This window comes from Micromesistius poutassou, assembly GCF_964030765.1.
Source record: "Micromesistius poutassou genome assembly, chromosome: 12".
Classification (NCBI taxonomy): domain Eukaryota; kingdom Metazoa; phylum Chordata; class Actinopteri; order Gadiformes; family Gadidae; genus Micromesistius; species Micromesistius poutassou.
Genome location: NC_140282.1, coordinates 6907862 through 6924525, shown reverse-complemented (window position 1 = coordinate 6924525; position 16664 = coordinate 6907862). Strand labels below are relative to the sequence as shown.

Below are 16664 nucleotides of genomic sequence, written 5' to 3'. Positions count from 1 at the left end.
TACATCATAGGGCATTGACATCAGGGTTAGCAATGACATTCAAATCCATCCCTGAGAGTGTTGGTTTAACCACACGTGTCACAGTAAAACTGTATCCCTGCATTTCTTAGTATAATGATTGGATATATTTACATCTGTCTGTATTCTTGATTACATGTTAATGAGGGGTGCAGACACTGTAATGTAGTAACATGTGTTTTTCGGGACCAGTCATGTGATCTGTTTTATTTTGTCAGATTCCAGAGCGGACCGCAGCGACAGACGCAAGCTCTTCAGACACTACACTGTGGGGTCCTACGACAGCTTTGACGCCTCCAGGTAGGCTGAGCCTGTAAACACACACTGTGGTCCAAGACTAAAACAGAGGACTCTTGATTGTATGTATATCCACCCATGCTCCGACCATCGCCCATCCTCCCCCCTATCTGAATGAACTGGATGATGAGGATGATGATGATGATGGAATCTACATTGAGCTGTGGTGCGACTCACTGTAAATGAGTCACACTAGGTCTCTCTCCTAGTGTGTGTGTGTGTGTGTGTGTGTGTGTGTGTGTGTGTGTGTGTGTGTGTGTGTGTGTGTGTGTGTGTGTGTGTGTGTGTGTGTGTGTGTGTGTGTGTGTGTGCAGTGTTTGAGCCCCACAGAGAGTGTATCAGCTCAATGTGTTTCTGACAGATTAAAAATCAATGTCTGCCAATGGCTGAACACAGAAACACAGAGTGTCCCACTGTGGCTGCTGGGCGACTCCCAGCGGACACTGGGAGGGTTGGGGGAGGGATTTGGAGAAAACAGATCAAAGTTTTTTGCTATTTCCGTTTCTTGACAGTGCTAAAAAAGGAAGTAAAGAGATTGTTGACAGATGTAATGGTTCAGTGGAACATGAGCAGTGGTCAGAGTGGTTCATTAATGCACTCCCTGCTTGTCCCCTGCTTACCACTACATTAGTTCATAAATGATCCCTTTCATTTGTGTGTGTGTGTGTGTGTGTGTGTGTGTGTGTGTGTGTGTGTGTGTGTGTGTGTGTGTGTGTGTGTGTGTGTGTGTGTCCTTGTGACGACTCATGAAGCCCATTGGTCTGAGCATGTCTCTCTGAGACTCAGGGACTCACTGCAGGGTGTGTTAGTTTGGGATTTATCTGAAGGCTAAGAATCTCTTATAACTAAGAGACATGATGCCTGTTATGAGTAGAAATTATTGGTCTGTCAGTCTCCTGTCTGATATTCTGGAGCAATGAGCTTCACAGGCCCTCAGACTGAGGCTGCACCCTCTGGTCTTTAAAAGGTTTTATTGTTTGGAATATTGCAGAAAGTAATTTAGTGTTGCACCAAGCCGCTTTATGCTTTATTGACCACCATAGATGCAGAGGTTAGGGTTAGGGTTGGGGTTAGGGTTAACCTTCCATGCTTTATTGACCACCATAGATGCAGAGGTTAGGGTTGGGGTTGGGGTTAGGGTTAGTCTTCCATGCTTTATTGACCACCATAGATGCAGAGTTGGGATCTTTCATGTTACTGAAAACAACAATCACATCTTCACAGTCGACTACATTTTACTGGGTTGCAGGGAGGCACCATTTCCACTATTTCTCAGACCAAGTACAAGTACAAGTACTTACGTTTGAGTGCCCACCGATACCAAGTACCAATACGAGTGCTTAATAATACCATTTAAAGAACACGCCCCCCTCGAGAAAATAGGGGCCGTGTTATAATGACCGATGTTGAGTATGAAACACACATCGTAGCGTTATACTGAAGGTGTCCAGGAATCCTAACCCTCAAGGGTATTAAATAAAGCGCTGCCCAGACGGAGCTTCCGGTGTCCGGTGTGGTTAGGGTTAGGCCGCTCACTGGCTCTTCCGTAGCGTGACGTAGGCTCATGAGGGACATGCGCCCAGTGCCGGTCCGAGGCCTGGAGTCGATGCATCCCTAGCTGCAAGGCTATTGGCCATCATATGAGGCATTGTATGATGTGTCTTTCACACTATTGAATGGTTAAAGTGCTCCATTTGAAATGTTCTGAAGTGAACCCTCTGTTTCAGCCTTTGGCTTGAGTTCTAGGAAGGATATCTACAGGCTCACGGCTCACACTGTGAGCACGGCTCACAGTGTGATACTTATGTCAGCCACTGGGGGAGCGCCAGTGTGGGCAAAGCAAAGGTACTCTGGTCTCAGTATGCTTCTAGACCAGAAACCACTGCGCTTTAGCCAGTACATATCATCAGTACACATCTCATTCACATACACTGAATATATACTACATGAGAGGTGTATCCTCCATGCAGCGAGACCACTTGTGATGAGTATCAGCCTGTGTGTCCTGTATAAAGCGTGTCCTGTATATTGCCTGTCCTGTATACAGCGTGTCCTGTATACTGCCTGTCCTGTATACAGCGTGTCCTGTATACAGCGTGTCCTGTATACTGCCTGTCCTGTATACTGCCTGTCCTGTATACAGTGTGTCCTGTATACAGTGTGTCCTGCATACAGCCTGTCCTGTATACAGTGAGTCCTGTATACTGCCTGTGTGTCCTGTATACTGCCTGTCCTGTATACAGCATGTCCTCTATACAGCGTGTCCTGTATACTGCCTGTGTGTCCTATATACAGCCTGTCCTGTATACAGTGTGTCCTGTATACTGCCTGTATGTCCTGTGTAAAGTGTGTCCTGTATACAGTGTGTCCTGTATACTGCCTGTGTGTCCTGTATAAAGTGTGTCCTGTATGTGTCCTGTATACAGTGTGTCCTGTATACAGCGTGTCCTGTATACAGTGTGTCCTGTATACTGCCTGTGTGTCCTGTATACAGTGTGTCCTGTATACAGTGTGTCCTGTATACAGTGTGTCCTGTATAAAGTGTGTCCTGTATACAGTGTGTCCTGTATGTGTCCTGTATACTGCCTGTGTGTCCTGTATACAGCGTGTCCTGTATACTGCCTGTGTGTCCTGTATACAGCCTGTCCTGTATACAGTGTGTCCTGTATACAGCCTGTCCTGTATACAGCGTGTCCTGTATACAGCCTGTCCTGTATACAGTGTGTCCTGTATGTGTCCTGTATAAAGTGTGTCCTGTATACAGTGTGTCCTGTATACTGCCTGTGTGTCCTGTATAAAGTGTGTCCTGTATGTGTCCTGTATAAAGTGTGTCCTGTATACAGTGTGTCCTGTATACTGCCTGTGTGTCCTGCCCTCATTCTGATAAAGTTGTTATCTTTTTGCATAAAGATGACGTCCATTTGAAATGCCTGAAGAGAAGAAGACCACCATGTTGGGTGAACTTGGAGGAAGCTCCACAAACAGGATAACCTTCAGCGTGAGAGCAGCGGGGGGCGGAGCCTCCAAACTGATTGGGTTGCTAAGGGAACCGCTCTGTTGCTAGGACAGCAGTTGCGCCTCTCTCTCCATCCCACATGTCTCCCAGCGTCTCCTCACACAGAGGACCAGTAATGCAGCACTCTGCGTCAGAGAACACAACCTCAGAACACAACCTCAGAACACAACCTCTGAACACAACCTCTGAACACAACCTCAGAACACAACCTCAGAACCGAACCTCAGAACCGAACCTCAGAGAACACAACCTCAGAACACAACCTCAGAACACAACCTCTGAACACAACCTCTGAACACAACCTCAGAGAACACAACCTCAGAACACAACCTCAGAACACAACCTCTGAACACAACCTCAGAACACAACCTCAGAACCGAACCTCAGAGAACACAACCTCAGAACACAACCTCAGAACACAACCTCTGAACACAACCTCTGAACACAACCTCAGAGAACACAACCTCAGAACACAACCTCAGAACACAACCTCTGAACACAACCTCAGAACACAACCTCTGAACACAACCTCAGAACACAACCTCAGAACACAACCTCAGAACTGAACCTCAGAGAATACAACCTCTGAACACAACCTCAGAACACAACCTCAGAACACAACCTCAGAACCAAACCTCAGAGCCGAACCTCAGAGAACACAACCTCAGAACACAACCTCAGAACACAACCTCTGAACACAACCTCTGAACACAACCTCAGAGAACACAACCTCAGAACATAACCTCAGAACACAACCTCAGAGAACACAACCTCAGAACATAACCTCAGAACACAACCTCAGAGAACACAACCTCAGAGAACACAACCTCAGAACACAACCTCAGAACACAACCTCAGAGAACACAACCTCAGAACACAACCTCAGAGAACAGAACCTCAGAACACAACCTCAGAACACAACCTCAGAGAACACAACCTCAGAGAACACAACCTCAGAACACAACCTCAGAGAACAGAACCTCAGAACACAACCTCAGAACACAACCTCAGAGAACACAACCTCAGAGAACACAACCTCAGAACACAACCTCAGAGAACAGAACCTCAGAACACAACCTCAGAGAACAGAACCTCAGAACAGAACCTCAGAACACAACCTCAGAGAACAGAACCTCAGAACAGAACCTCAGTACAGAACCTCAGAACAGAACCTCAGAGAACACAACCTCAGAACACAACCTCAGTACACCGCTGTCCTCCATTGTCCGGAGGCTCTGTACTGCAGACAGAACACATAGCTTCATATATCTTCATATAAACAGTCACCTGCTTCATATATCCTCATATATCTTCATATATCCTCATATATACAGTCACCTGCTTCATATATCCTCATATATCTTCATATATCTCCATATGTCCTCATATATCTTCATATATCCTCATATATCCAGTCACCTGCTTCATACATCCTCATATATCTTCATATATCCTCATATATACAGTCACCTGCTTCATACTGTATATCCTCATGTCTTCATATATCCTCATATATATAGTCAACTGATTCATATATCCTCATATGTACAGTCACCTGGTTCATATATCATATATCTCTCATATATCCTCATATATATACAGTCACCTGGTTCTGATTTCCTGTAAGTAACAGGTTCAAGTAGCGTGACATATTGAAACATGAGACAGAGTGAGATAAGGTAAGGAGTGAGATAAGGTAAGGAGTGGGGGACTCCATGAGTCATAATCTAGTGTCTGCGTGTGCACGTGTGTGTGTGTGTGTGTGTGTGTGTGTGTGTGTGTGTGTGTGAGAGAGATGGGGGATGTCAGATTAGAGGCGTCAGTCTAGAAGAGGTCAACAGCAGCCTTTCAATTCACATAAACCAGGATGTGTGTTATAGTCACACAATGAATGTGTTAGTAGATCATATGATAGGTGTTAGTAGATTGCAGGTGTTAGTAGATCATATGATAGGTGTCAGTAGATTGTATGATAGGTGTCAGTAGATTGTGTGATAGGTGTTAGTAGATTGTGTGATAGGTGTCAGTAGATTGTGTGATAGGTGTCAGTAGATTGTGTGATAGGTGTCAGTAGATTGTGTGATAGTTGTCAGTAGATTGTGTGATAGGTGTCAGTAGATTGTGTGATAGGTGTCAGTAGATTGTGTGATAGGTGTTGGTAGATTGTGCGATAGGTGTCAGTAGGTGGTATGATATTCTGTGCTCACTAGGCAGTGTGGTTGGAACAGAAAGGTAAAGCCTTTATTCCATGGCCATTGGCTCTCAGGTGTTCATAGCGTCCATCGTCACCTCAGTACAAATAAATAACAAAAAATCAATCAATCAAATCAAGAAGAGAAATCTGTAGTTTAGAAACTAACAGAAACCTAACCCTAACAGAAACCTAACCCTAACATGAACCTACCCCTAACCCTAACAGAAACCTATCCCTAACCAAAACCTAACCCTAACATGAACCTACCCCTAACTCTAACAGAAACCTAACCCTCGCCCTAACCCTAACATGAACCTATCCCTAGCCAAAACCTAACCCTAACATGAACCTACCCCTAACCCTAACAGAAACCTAACCCTAACATGAACCTACCCCTAACAGAAACCTAACCCTAACATGAACCTACCCCTACCCCTAACAGAAACCTAACCCTAACATGAACCTACCCCTAACCCTAACAGAAACCTAACCCTCACCCTAACCCTATCATGAACCTACCCCTAACCAAAACCTAACCCTAACATGAACCTACCCCTAACCAAAACCTAACCCTAACATGAACCTACCCCTCACCCTAACAGAAACCTAACCCTCACCCTAACCCTATCAGAAACCTAACCCTCACATAAACCTATCCCTAACCCTAACATGAACCTAACCCTAACAGAAACCTAACCCTAACATGAACCTACCCCTCACCCTAACAGAAAGAAATTAAATCGGATAAGGGTTCACCAGAACTTGGGAGCACATGGAGGAGCCACACACACACACACACACACACACACACACACACACACACACACACACACACACACACACACACACACACACACACACACAAACTCAACCAACGTTTATCAATCACGGCTCTGCCCTGACACACGTTTAAAGCACGTCTATATCCACTGCTCAATACGCCCCCACCTCCCTCTCTCTCCCCCTCTGTATCTCTCTCTCTCTCGCTCTCTCTCTCGCTCTCTCTCGCTCTCTCTCGCTCTCTCTCGCAATCTCCCTCTCCCAAACACACACACACACACACACACACACACACACACACACACACACACACACACATTTCACCGCGGTGCTCGGGTTGTGTTCGCCTCTGACGGCTCATTGCGGAGCAGTCAGCCCGCCTCTCCTCTCTATGTTCCCCGGAGCGATCCTCTGTCCGTCCCGCTGATCGGTCGTCATTAGATCAGCAGTCGTCGATAGTGATCGATAGTGATCGATAGTGATTGGCCGGGATCTGCAGCCTTCATGTTGCTTCACCTGGACGTCATCCTCCCTCCGCCCTGGATGGAGCCGCGACGGCGGCTCGACCCCCGGGGGTAACGCCGCCCTGACGGCTTCTCTTCGGGGAGACTCGGTGTGTCGGCGGCTCGGTCCCCGGGGGTAACGCCGCCCTGACGGCTTCTCTTCGGGGAGACTCGGTGTGTCGGCGGCTCGGTTCTCTTCGGGGAGACTCGGTGTCTCGGTGGTTTTATTCGTTTTTTTCGGAAGATGTTGTCGCCGAGAGGCGGAGGAGGCGACCGTCCTGCCGTCTGATAGGATTGGCCGCCCGGAGAGAACCCCCGGTCCGGTGAGAGGAGGGGTGGGGTGGCCCTGCCCTGGCCGGCCGGACGGGTTAACGGACCGGTAGCAGCATGAACCTCCACTCCGGGAGGGGGGCCTCCGGGGCCATGCTACGGCTCATGGGTTGCGCTAACGGTCGCTCTGCGCGGCGTCTCCTCCACAGCGACTGCGTGGTGGACGAGAAGACGGTGGAGCTCCAGAAGAAGGAGAACGAGGGCTTCGGCTTCGTGCTGCGGGGGGCCAAAGGTAAGCTCCTTCATCCTCCTATAACCGACTCATTTAATGTACTGATCATCATCACGCCCAGCTGACAGACTGTTCTACCTGATGAGAAAGCTTCGTAACATGTATAGTCCAGTGTGTAGTCCAGTGTGTAGTCCTACCAGTGTGTAGTCCTACCAGAGTGTAGTTCTACCAGTGTGTAGTCCTACCAGTGTGTAGTTCTACCAGTGTAGTCCTACCAGTGTGTAGTTCTACCAAAGTGTAGTCCTACCAGAGTGTAGTCCTACCAGTGTGTAGTCCTACCAGAGTGCTATTGACCGTCAGGCTCTATAAATAGACAGCAGACCAACTTTTCGGTTTCTATGACGATTCAAAGAAGGTCCTATAATCAACTGGATCTCTGAGCATGTGGAGGACTGGAGGATGGTTATACTGTCTGTGTCTGTAGTCCAATGGGAGTCTTTTAGACATCAGATATACACAGACAGAGGGACAGACAGACAGCAACACCATTCACTGTTACTCTTGCCACCTTTCCCCTCTGTCACTCTGTCCTTCGGTTCCACACACACACACACACACACACACACACACACACACACACGCACACACACATATCATCTGAGTTGTGTAGGGCCGTTCTTGACCTCACACTGTGGAGGCAGTGAGGAGGTGAGTTATAGGAGGTGTCTGTGAACACTGATGGTCAGAGGCAGAGCGAGAGACAGAGGAGGGATGGGGAAGAGGAGGAGAGAGAGAGGAGGAGGAGGAGAGGGAGAGACTGAGAGACTTATAGGAGGGATGGGAAAGAGGAGGACAGAGAGAGGAGGAGAGGGAGACTAAACAGAAGAGGAGAGGAGCTGGATGTTTCAGGCAATGGCAGCACATGTATGGCAATATTGCAACGACTGGAATTGGAGAAAACTGGTTTGAATCCATTGCACCCATTTATCTTTGTTTAGTTTTTCTGTTGTCTAAGACTCAGGACTGATTCAGCCCTCCTGCTTCATGTATATGACTGTTGCTGTGTGTTGTCGTTCTTTTTATTGGTCTGTTGCCACGGTGCCACCACATTTCATCAATCATCTTTCATTACCTTCATTCACATTCAAGAGGAACAGTTTCCACTGTTATCACAGACACGAGTGAACACACACACTAGTGAACACAGACACTAGTGAACACACACACACACACACTAGTGAACAAACACACGAGTGAACACACACACTAGTGAACACAGACACTAGTGAACACACACACACACACACTAGTGAACAAACACACTAGTGAACACAGACACTAGTGAACGCACACACTATGTGGACCTAGGACATGCGTGTTACACACACACACACACACACACACACATGTTACACACACACACACACACACACACACGTGGACCTAGGACACGCGTGTTACACACAAACATACACACCCACGTGTTACACGCGCACACACATGTTACAGACACACACACATGTTACACACACACGTGGACCTAGGACACGCGTGTTACACACATGTCGTCTTCTTTATACCGGTTTAAACCTGTCTCCCTCTCCCCCCCAGCGGACACACCCATCGAGGAGTTCACCCCCACCCCCGCCTTCCCGGCGCTGCAGTACCTGGAGTCAGTGGACGAGGGGGGCGTGGCCTGGCAGGCGGGGCTCCGCACGGGAGACTTCCTCATCGAGGTAGGACCGCCCCCCCCCGGCAGACCAGCCAATCACTGCTGTCCATTGAAGCCACTGCCATACATTCAGCCCCTCAAACCACTTCCTCATGCTCCTCGCTCTGAGCGGCTGGTCCTGTTACTGTTGTGTTACTGTTGTGTTACTATTGTTGTTGGTGTAGCAGATCGGTTCATTGGTTTGGTTGTTGTTGCTGGTTGGCAGATATGTAGGGCTTGTTGTAGTCCTAGCTGTAGTCCTAGTTGTAGTCCTAGCTGTAGTCCTAGCTGTAGTCCTAGCTGTAGTAATATTTGTAGTCCTAGCTGCTGTTGGCTGAAGGTCTCATGATGAAGTCTCCGTCGACAGGAGGATAATCGGCTCTTCATTACCACTGTCATTCAGACTTTCAAAATAATATAACAAAACAATAACAAACTATAACAAAACATTCTTCCATTTTCTTTCGTTGTCGAATAGCTCAATGTCTTCCTGTAACCATTGTCTCACCTCCCCCACTATGTATCTATGGTCTGCTATCTCCCCCACTATGTTGCTATGGTCTGCTATCTCCCCCACTATGTATATATGGTCTGCTATCTCCTCCACTATGTATCTATGGTCTGCTATCTCCCCCACTATGTTGCTATGGTCTGCTATCTCCCCCACTATGTTGCTATGGTCTGCTAGTGTTACGTTGATCTATCTGCGGTCACCTGCAGTCCACCGTGTGTTGTGGTGATCAAGGACTTGGTGATCCACTTATAAACCTTCCCTGGTGAAGTACTTCACTGAGTCTGTCTGGAGAGAAGGAGGCTGTTTTGTGCTTCTATGAACAGATTGTCGGAGAGGGAAACACAGCTACATCTGTCCCAGGGATTTGAGGCTTTGACCTGTGACCCTCCTGACCACTGGTAGCGTCGGTAATCTAGGGCTTTAATCTCATTGGTGGGTTTCACTGATTGCAAGCCTCTGTGGATTTGAGAATAAGCTGTCTTTGTTATTGTGCAATATTATTATTGTCTCTTCAATGGTCACTTTTATGTGTTTGTCAAAATAAATTAATTAGTAAATAGTTTAAGGTATGGTTATGTTTATGAGACAAAAGTTTTTTTCGGATGTTGAAATTGTCCCAGCAATGAGCTCTGAAGAATTGTCGTTGTAACTTTAGTCTTTGTAACTAACTTCACTTAATTAACTTTAGTCTTTGTAGCCCAGAGTGAACTGAAAGTGAATGGGTGTATTTTCAGGAACTTTGTTTGGTCTGTTTGTCTGTTTGGCGTTTCTCCATCTCTTTATGACTCCGTAATGACTCTGAGTGGAGGCATGCTGTGTGCTCTGCTAAATGGAGCATTAAATGAAGAGACCAAACTGTATCTGTCGCTGCTGCTCGCTCTCTCTCTCTCTCTCTCTCTCTCTCTCTCTCTCTCTCTCTCTCTCTCTTGTCCATTGTGTGTGCCCATGTATTTGTCTGTCGTTATCTGTTTGATAACAGGCTTTTTCCCCCCATGGCTTAAATTGTAAGATTGCAGCAATATTAAGCTGCTTCATAGACATACTGCTTCATGCGTCCACAGCTGCAAAGCCTCTAGCTAGTAAGCCTGCTAAATCTAGCTAGGCAGCCCACACTTGGGAATGCATGAGAATCTAAAACCTTCACATCCACTGATGCCATCGGTGTTCACTTAAACACACAGCTTGTCAGGATGTTTCTCGTTTTCTCTGGTGTAACATCTTGGACTGTGTCTTCAAGGTTCAACTCTTTCCCAAACAACAACATTGCATTCTGTAGACATTCACAGGTGTGTGTGTGTGTGTGTGTGTGTGTGTGTGTGTGTGTGTGTGTGTGTGTGTGTGTGTGTGTGTGTGTGTGTGTGTGTGTGTGTGTGTGTTGTGTTTCGCTGTCTGGGCATGTGTGTCTTTGTTTTGTTATGTCCTGCCAAAGACAAGGGGTTCAGACTCAAACAGTGAAAGGGATTAGTGATCCTGTTGGCCTCTTCCAATGGCTCCTCATTAAAACCACCTTTTGATTGTGATCAGTTCACACTGAAGGTGTGTTACTGCATCAACACATACGCACAGAGGGCTGAAGATGGAGCTCATTGTGTTCTCATAGGCCCCCCCCCCTCATGCTACCAGGGTCCTGTTGAAGGTTCCTCTGCTCTGTGCCTCTAGACGTGCACTATCTGTGCACGTAGAGACTGTGTGTCTCTTCCCTCCCTCTTGTTCACCAGCAGAACATAACCCATTTGCATGCATGATTTAGGACTTGGCATCAATCTTTCATTGCCTCTCTCGGCACGTGGTCCACATGCTCCCTGTACTTAAGCACTCCAATCATTCGCCTTAATGTGTTTAAGTGGCTGCTTGTCGGCCTCAGCATCAATAAGCTCCGTGCTTCAGTGCCGGGCTCATATCAATACAGCCTGTTGACTGGGCCAGGAGCCCCATGGCTCTGATAATACAGCACATTGGCCTTCAGTGTTCTGTCCATGATATTGATGTTTTTGATGCAAGTTCAGTGGGATTTTAAGGCATGGTCCAGGGTCCTCCTAAGAAAAGGTCTCTCTCTCTCTCTCTCTCTCTCTCTCTCTCTCTCTCTCTCTCTCTCTCTCTCTCTCTCTCTCTCTCTCTCTCTCTCTCTCTCTCTCACACACCTTTTCTGAGCCTTGACTTTCAGCGTATCCACAGTGGTAGTGAATGTGTTTGTGAATGCATGAGTGTGTGCTTTTGGATATGCATCTGTATCAGTAGATAGAAACTGACAGAGCTGCTTATATAACCACCGGGAGAGGGGTCTGTGTGTTTTTGTGTGTTTGTGTGTGTGTGTGTGTGTGTGTGTGTGTGTGTGTGTGAGAGAGAGAGAGTGAGATTTTCTGCAGCATGCATGCAAATACATCTGTGTCCCTGGACCTCAGGTGTGTGTCCTTCTGTCTTCATGTATGTTTTGCTGTGTTTGTGATTGTAATATTTTGTGTGTGTGTGTGTGTCTACGTGGGTGTGTCACATAAAATCTCTGCCTCTTGGCATCTCTCTTAGGACTGAAACAAGCGCAGACCTGTCAGTAGAGGGTTAGGGTTAGAGAGGGTTAGAGAGTTAGAGAGGAGAGTCTGCGGTGGAGTCGTTTCAGACACTGCTCCATACAGGCAGGGAGGGAACATTGGCTGTGATGTCAGTAAAGACCGGCTATATCTAATCGTCTCTTTGGGGAAATAACTTCATATTGCTGAAGGTTATCCATGCAGCTCTGCAGAGAAAGATAACCATTATAACCTTACTATAACCATTATAACCAGTACCTTTATGCATCCAGCCCCACAAGGCTTGTGGTGGGGTTTGGTCGTTGGTGCATTTCTCATTTAGGATTATTTAGTATGCAACCGTGGAAACAAACAGAATTGGCATTTGTTCTTTCCAACATGCCAACACATGGTAGCAGAACAGGCTAAGCCATAACTAACATAACTAGCCAGGCTAACCCATTCTCCGCTCCGTCCACTTGGATAGCATCAACCCTCAGCCCGCGGGGTCGGGGCATCAGGGAGATGGAGACGTCACTGCCCTTGACCTAGTTATGCTTGACAGGGTGGCCAATTTGTTTACGGATGAGCAGAACGGCCAATGACTGCAGGGCTTTTAGGGCATCTGTGACATGCTGCTAGTTTATTAAGGGCGGTTGGGGAGCGTCTACAAAAGATTTCCAATAGTATGAATGTAAAATGTTAGAGACTAATATTACCAATGTCCTACCTGATACTTTTTTCTCTCTGCTCCAGCCATTGTACATGACCATTTGGAGTTGTAAAACTGCCACATTTTGATTATTCAACGAGATTTACCTCAAATGTCAAATGTTGAATGCTGTACAATGAATTGGGTCTGTCCATGTAGATTCAGAACATGCCTCGGACAGTGAGCCATAACGTCTAGGGCTCGGGCGAACACACATTCAAATGAGAATCGATGTACCAACCAGATCTTGGGTGTCTGTATATCTACAGTGAGATACAGTGAGATATTGTATATCTACAGTGAGATACTGTATATTTACAGTGATACAGTGATACAGTGTTACAGTGATATATATATAAACAGTATATCTGCAGTGAGATACAGTGATGTATATACTGTATATACAGTGCTACAGTGAGATAATGTTTATCTACAGTGAGATACAGTGAAATACTGTATATCTACAGTGAGTTACAGTGTTGTATATACTGTATATCTACAGTGAGCTACAGTGAGATACTGTATATCTACAGTGAGTTACAGTGATGTATATACTGTATATCTACAGTGAGTTACAGTGATGTATATACTATATATCTACAGTGAGCTACAGTGAGATACTGTATATCTACAGTGAGTTACAGTGATGTATATACTGTATATGTACAGTATGTTACAGTGATGCACTGTATATCTACAGTGAGATACAGTGATGTATATACTGTATATCTACAGTTAGCTACAGTGAGATACTGTATATCTACAGTGAGTTACAGTGATGTATTTACTGTATATCTACAGTGAGTTACAGTGATGTATTTACTGTATATCTACAGTGAGTTACAGTGATGTATATACTGTATATCTACAGTGAGTTACAGTGATGTGTATATCTACAGTTAGCTACAGTGAGATACTGTATATCTACAGTGAGTTACAGTGATGTATATACTGTATATCTACAGTGAGTTACAGTGATGTATATACTGTATATCTACAGTGAGCTACAGTGATGTGTATATCTACAGTTAGCTACAGTGAGATACTGTATATCTACAGTGAGTTACAGTGATGTATATACTGTATATCTACAGTGAGTTACAGTGATGTATTTACTGTATATCTAACACGGCCACGCTGGGATGGTCATAGAAGGGGATTCCCAGGCATGATGATATCAAGGTAAACAAGACATTATGCCATGTGAGAGGAAGACTTCAAATCATACAACTTGGAGATAATGAAGGAGAACATGTTCACTGGTCCCTCCTGGCAGAGCCCAGACAGATGGCCTCCAAGCTGTGTGTGTGTGTGTGTGTGTGTGTGTGTGTGTGTGTGTGTGTGTGTGTGTGTGTGTACACACCCTATGTGTTTGTGTGTGTTGCATTAATAGTAGTACACTGTTTGCTGCATGCACAGGTGTGTGCCATCCTATCAGCTGCTGTGTTCTTGTGCACAGGGGTGTGAAATGAACACACACTGAGCTCTATGCCCGGGGTGCATTGGAATCCAACGACAGCCAATAGAAACACTTTCGCTAAAGATTGCAACAAGCAATGTGGTGTTTGATGGAGTGATGAACAGATTGGGGCTGGACGTTGAAGAGCTCCGATGACTTCTCTCTTGTTTGGTTTGGTCTGAAGGTCATGGGCATTGTCAATGGTTATATGATTGGTAAGAAAACACAAATTGCCAATGCACAAGTTTCTCAACCCGACCAGCTGGATTGTTATCTACATTGCCATATTGGCACATTCATTTCAGGTGTAAAAAATGAATATCCTTTTCAAATTGTAATGCCCATAGTTGTTGTTTAGTTTTTATAGATACAAATTCTTCAATTAGCCTAACTAAATGATACATTCTTTAAATGACTAGCAATTTAACACTCACAGGCTAGAATTCTACCGATTCCAACTGTTTGGATAATGTCTCCTTACCGCCTTCTGAAGCCTTCTGAGACTCCTGTAAATGAGTCCTTGGTACAGACTCCTGTAAACGAGTCCTTGGTAAAGTGATTGACTCTCTAAGACTCCCGTAAACCTAGCCTTGGTAAAGCGGTCCATTGACACTGCAAGCAACCATTTTCACAGAGGTGTCATCGTAGTACAAACACAGTTCTTATAACTCATGATGCTCTTCTTATGTACCAGCTCATGGGTTGTAGACTAAACCAGTTAAGATAACACCATGGACCATGTGCCCTGGTACATAAACGTAGCAGAGCCATACTTATTCATCTGTGGTGACTATCAGGGCCGTTTCTAGCTGTTTGGGGGCCCTATGCGAGATACTATTTGGGGGCCCCTATTTTTTCAAATTCTGAGGTAGAGATTCCTATCTTTTTCATATATTCTGTGACGATGCAGCAGTCTGTTACAGTTTAAGAGGAAAGCAGGCTAGAGTACATTAATAAATGCAACAGATACAGTATGTTCTTGAAAAATGTTTAATGTAAACTTTGAGGTGGCTTAACAAGGTGGCACAACATAAAAAAGTTTAACCCACCATTCCAAAACAGTAAAAAAAATAATAATAATAAAATAAATAACTAAACTTACTTCAGTGTTTCCCCTAGATTTTTTTGTAGCAGTGGTGCTGTGAGTTGGTAACCTAGCAATGCTAGGGGGGTCGGGGGGCATGCCCCCCCGGAAGAATTTTTTAAAAAAGAACCCTTTAAATGGTTACTCCTGGTGCGATTTTTTTGGGAAAAATTTACAGATTGAGCTTCCAAATATGACATAACAACCAACAGAGTCAAGGTATCTGCTGAGACCAGATCATTGTACAAATGTGCCGTGAACTTGGCAGAAACTAAGTTCACCTTTTTTGTTAATTTTCAGCTATTTCTTTGATATTTATCATAAGCCTTAGAAAAAATAGAATTTTTTTTTGGGGGGGGGGCCCTGGTGGCTGTGGGGCCCTATGCAGCCGCATAGTCCGCATATAGCAAGAAACGGCTCTGGTGACTATGATGAGAGCCCTGTGTGCAGGCTCTACTCTGATATAGGACCTCCGTGTAAAGGGTCTACTCTGATATAGGAGTAATGTGTAAAGGCTCTACTCTGATATAGGAGTAATGTGTAAAGGCTCTACTCTGATATAGGAGTAATGTGTAAAGGCTCTACTCTGATATAGGAGTAATGTGTAAAGGCTCTACTCTGATATAGGAGTAATGTGTAAAGGCTCTACTCCGATATAGGACTCACCCAGCTTGCTCTGCTGTGTTGAGTGTATGCAGGTCCTAAAATAATATAATTTAATACATCGGGATGTCCCAATATCACTTCAACACTTCAGATACCGAAGCTTTGGCTATCTGCCGATACCGATATCAGTCTGATACATAGTTTTGCTCTTGAACAAATAATAATAATAAAAAATATGGAAGCACTTTGCTCATGATTGCCAGTTAGCAATTAGCAAACATCTCACTAAAAAAAAAGTTGAATGGCTTAAATCAGGTGAAACGATTTTAACAGAGTTCAAAAGTCTAAATGGAATATAATCATCAGTGTTTGGAATAACGCCGTTTAAAAGGACGGCGTTAGGTAACGCCGTTATTTTTTCAGTACCGGGGTAATCTAACTAATTACTGTTTCCGTCGTTACAACGCCGTTATCGTTACTGAACGTTAAATGCGGTGCGTTACTATGAATTGATTGAATAAACTGCGTAATCCAAACGCACCCCTGGCTCCACACACATCCTGCTAGTGAGGAGACCGGGTGGGTTAACAACGAGATAAGCGATTATGATTGGCTAATGCAGAGTCATGTTTCATGGTAGCCAATCGGAGCCAGTGTTTTTACACACAAGCCAGGCCACGTGTACCACACACACACCAAACAGATTCGAAGAAGCAGCAGAGATGGTGAGTCCGGAGCAATCAGATGAAAAGTTGGCATTTTCA

The 16664-nt window shown here is 45.3% G+C and overlaps 1 protein-coding gene across 1 annotated transcript in view; it reads left to right on the top strand.

Moving 5' to 3' along the window:
• The window catches only part of shank2b (SH3 and multiple ankyrin repeat domains 2b), a gene marked incomplete at both ends in the record, with an annotated part of 94133 nt that overhangs the window by 54614 nt on the left and 22855 nt on the right, over positions 1-16664 (top strand). Inside the window, 3 exons of the mRNA XM_084475902.1 lie at positions 237-318; positions 7288-7370; positions 8922-9046. Of these exons, the coding sequence (XP_084332028.1) occupies positions 237-318; positions 7288-7370; positions 8922-9046 (290 nt within the window). The remainder of the gene's footprint in view (positions 1-236; positions 319-7287; positions 7371-8921; positions 9047-16664) is intronic.